General features: G+C 32.9%; 1 protein-coding gene across 1 annotated transcript in view; it reads left to right on the plus strand.

Moving 5' to 3' along the window:
• LOC117181228 overlaps positions 1-1606 on the plus strand; it is a 37646-nt gene that overhangs the window by 19491 nt on the left and 16549 nt on the right. Inside the window, exon 2 of the mRNA XM_033373792.1 lies at positions 1141-1218. Coding sequence (XP_033229683.1) covers positions 1141-1218 — 78 coding nt within the window. The remainder of the gene's footprint in view (positions 1-1140; positions 1219-1606) is intronic.

Raw genomic sequence — 1606 nt, forward strand, 5'->3', positions numbered from 1 at the left:
GTGTATATTCGCACAATATGTTCGAAATAAATATTTCTCCTATTTTTATTGCGGGGATCCCCGTAAGTAGCGGGAGTTCCCGGGTTTTTCTCGCTTTACCTGCCATGCACATATGTATACTCCTGGTATAAATAGGCTTCTGAATGCATTTTTGGCAAGTTAAATTGTGCTTGTGCGTTAATAATATTCGAGGTAACAAAACAAATATGGGAAGAGGGAAAGCATTGTCTGCAGAAGAAAAGGCGTCAATTGATGCGTATGAAAAATGTGGGAAATCACAACGTGAAATAGCGAAGCTTATAAACCGATCTAGAAATGTTATTTACCTGTATATAAAGAATAGAAGTAATCAAATAGTGAAGAAGAAACGTGGACCACGGCCAAAGCTCTCAGATCGTGACAAACGAAAAATAGTCGCCGCCGCCTCGCAAACTTTTCCTTTTATCTTTTTCTTGATAAGTCTATGTCTCGCTACCGTATACAGTGTGTCCCATATTTATAGGGCCACCCCATTTTTTATGGATAATTTTTTTTCTATTGAAACAAAATGCACCAAATATTTTGAGTGGATAAATGAGTCGAATTAACGAACGTGACCCGTGTTAGAAAGAGACGGCACTCCTCGCTCGACTCGTTCTCTCTCTCTCTCTCTAAACAGGAGCGTCGGCGGATCAAAGAGACTGTTGGTCTAGACTTTATATGTCTATGGGATCAATCTGAAAAATCTCTATCCCTTCCACACACTACTCCTTTCCCCTAATGAGTGAGTCACGCCTAACCCGAAAGGGAAATGGCTTAATGGTGTAATAAAAAAAATAAAAAAATCTTTAATTGCTTATTCACAATTTTTCTCGTATTTTGTGTCTTTTGGTTCAATAACTTTTTTTTTTAATAAATAAAACCAAAATTAAAAAGTACGATCAATATTATTAAAACAAATTTTGTATCACTTTTTCAAAGATGCAATTCATCTTTAAAATTTTTTTCCGTATCTCACGTCGCTTGGCTCAAAATATTAAAAATATACCAAAATATCAAGTCTTATAAAAAAAATGCTAAAAGAAAAATTATATCAATAAAAATATATATCTATATCAAATAATATAAACAAATGATTAATAACAAAACTTATTTGTGTAGTATTTTATGATTGAGAAAGTATTAGAATTGACTGAAATTTTACCTGAAGCCGAAAATGAAGTTTTGGCGATGGCGCCTGTATGTCTGTCTGTCCGTCCGTCTATAAATACTATAACTCTCGAAAAAATGAAAGGATCAAACCGAGCTTTGGCACACTATTTCAGGTAAAAAAAGAAAATCGAGCTCGTCAATCAGTCATTTTGAATAAAAATTCAAAAAGATAGGTATTTTTCAATATTTTTAAAAAGATTTTATAAAGTTATGTATCGCTGTTCGTACTAGTCAGAATGAAAAACAATTTATCCTAATGACTTTTTTCGATAAAAAGTAAATTAAGGGCATGTGACACAGCTAAATACCTATATTACCAACCTCACTTTTTCGATTCACTGAATGTTTTTTTGAACCTAAGAACTTTTTTTGTAAATAAAATATCGAGCTGAAACTTTGGGAAATGTATTAAAGT

Source organism: Belonocnema kinseyi, chromosome 10, assembly GCF_010883055.1.
Source record: "Belonocnema kinseyi isolate 2016_QV_RU_SX_M_011 chromosome 10, B_treatae_v1, whole genome shotgun sequence".
NCBI classification, from domain to species: domain Eukaryota; kingdom Metazoa; phylum Arthropoda; class Insecta; order Hymenoptera; family Cynipidae; genus Belonocnema; species Belonocnema kinseyi.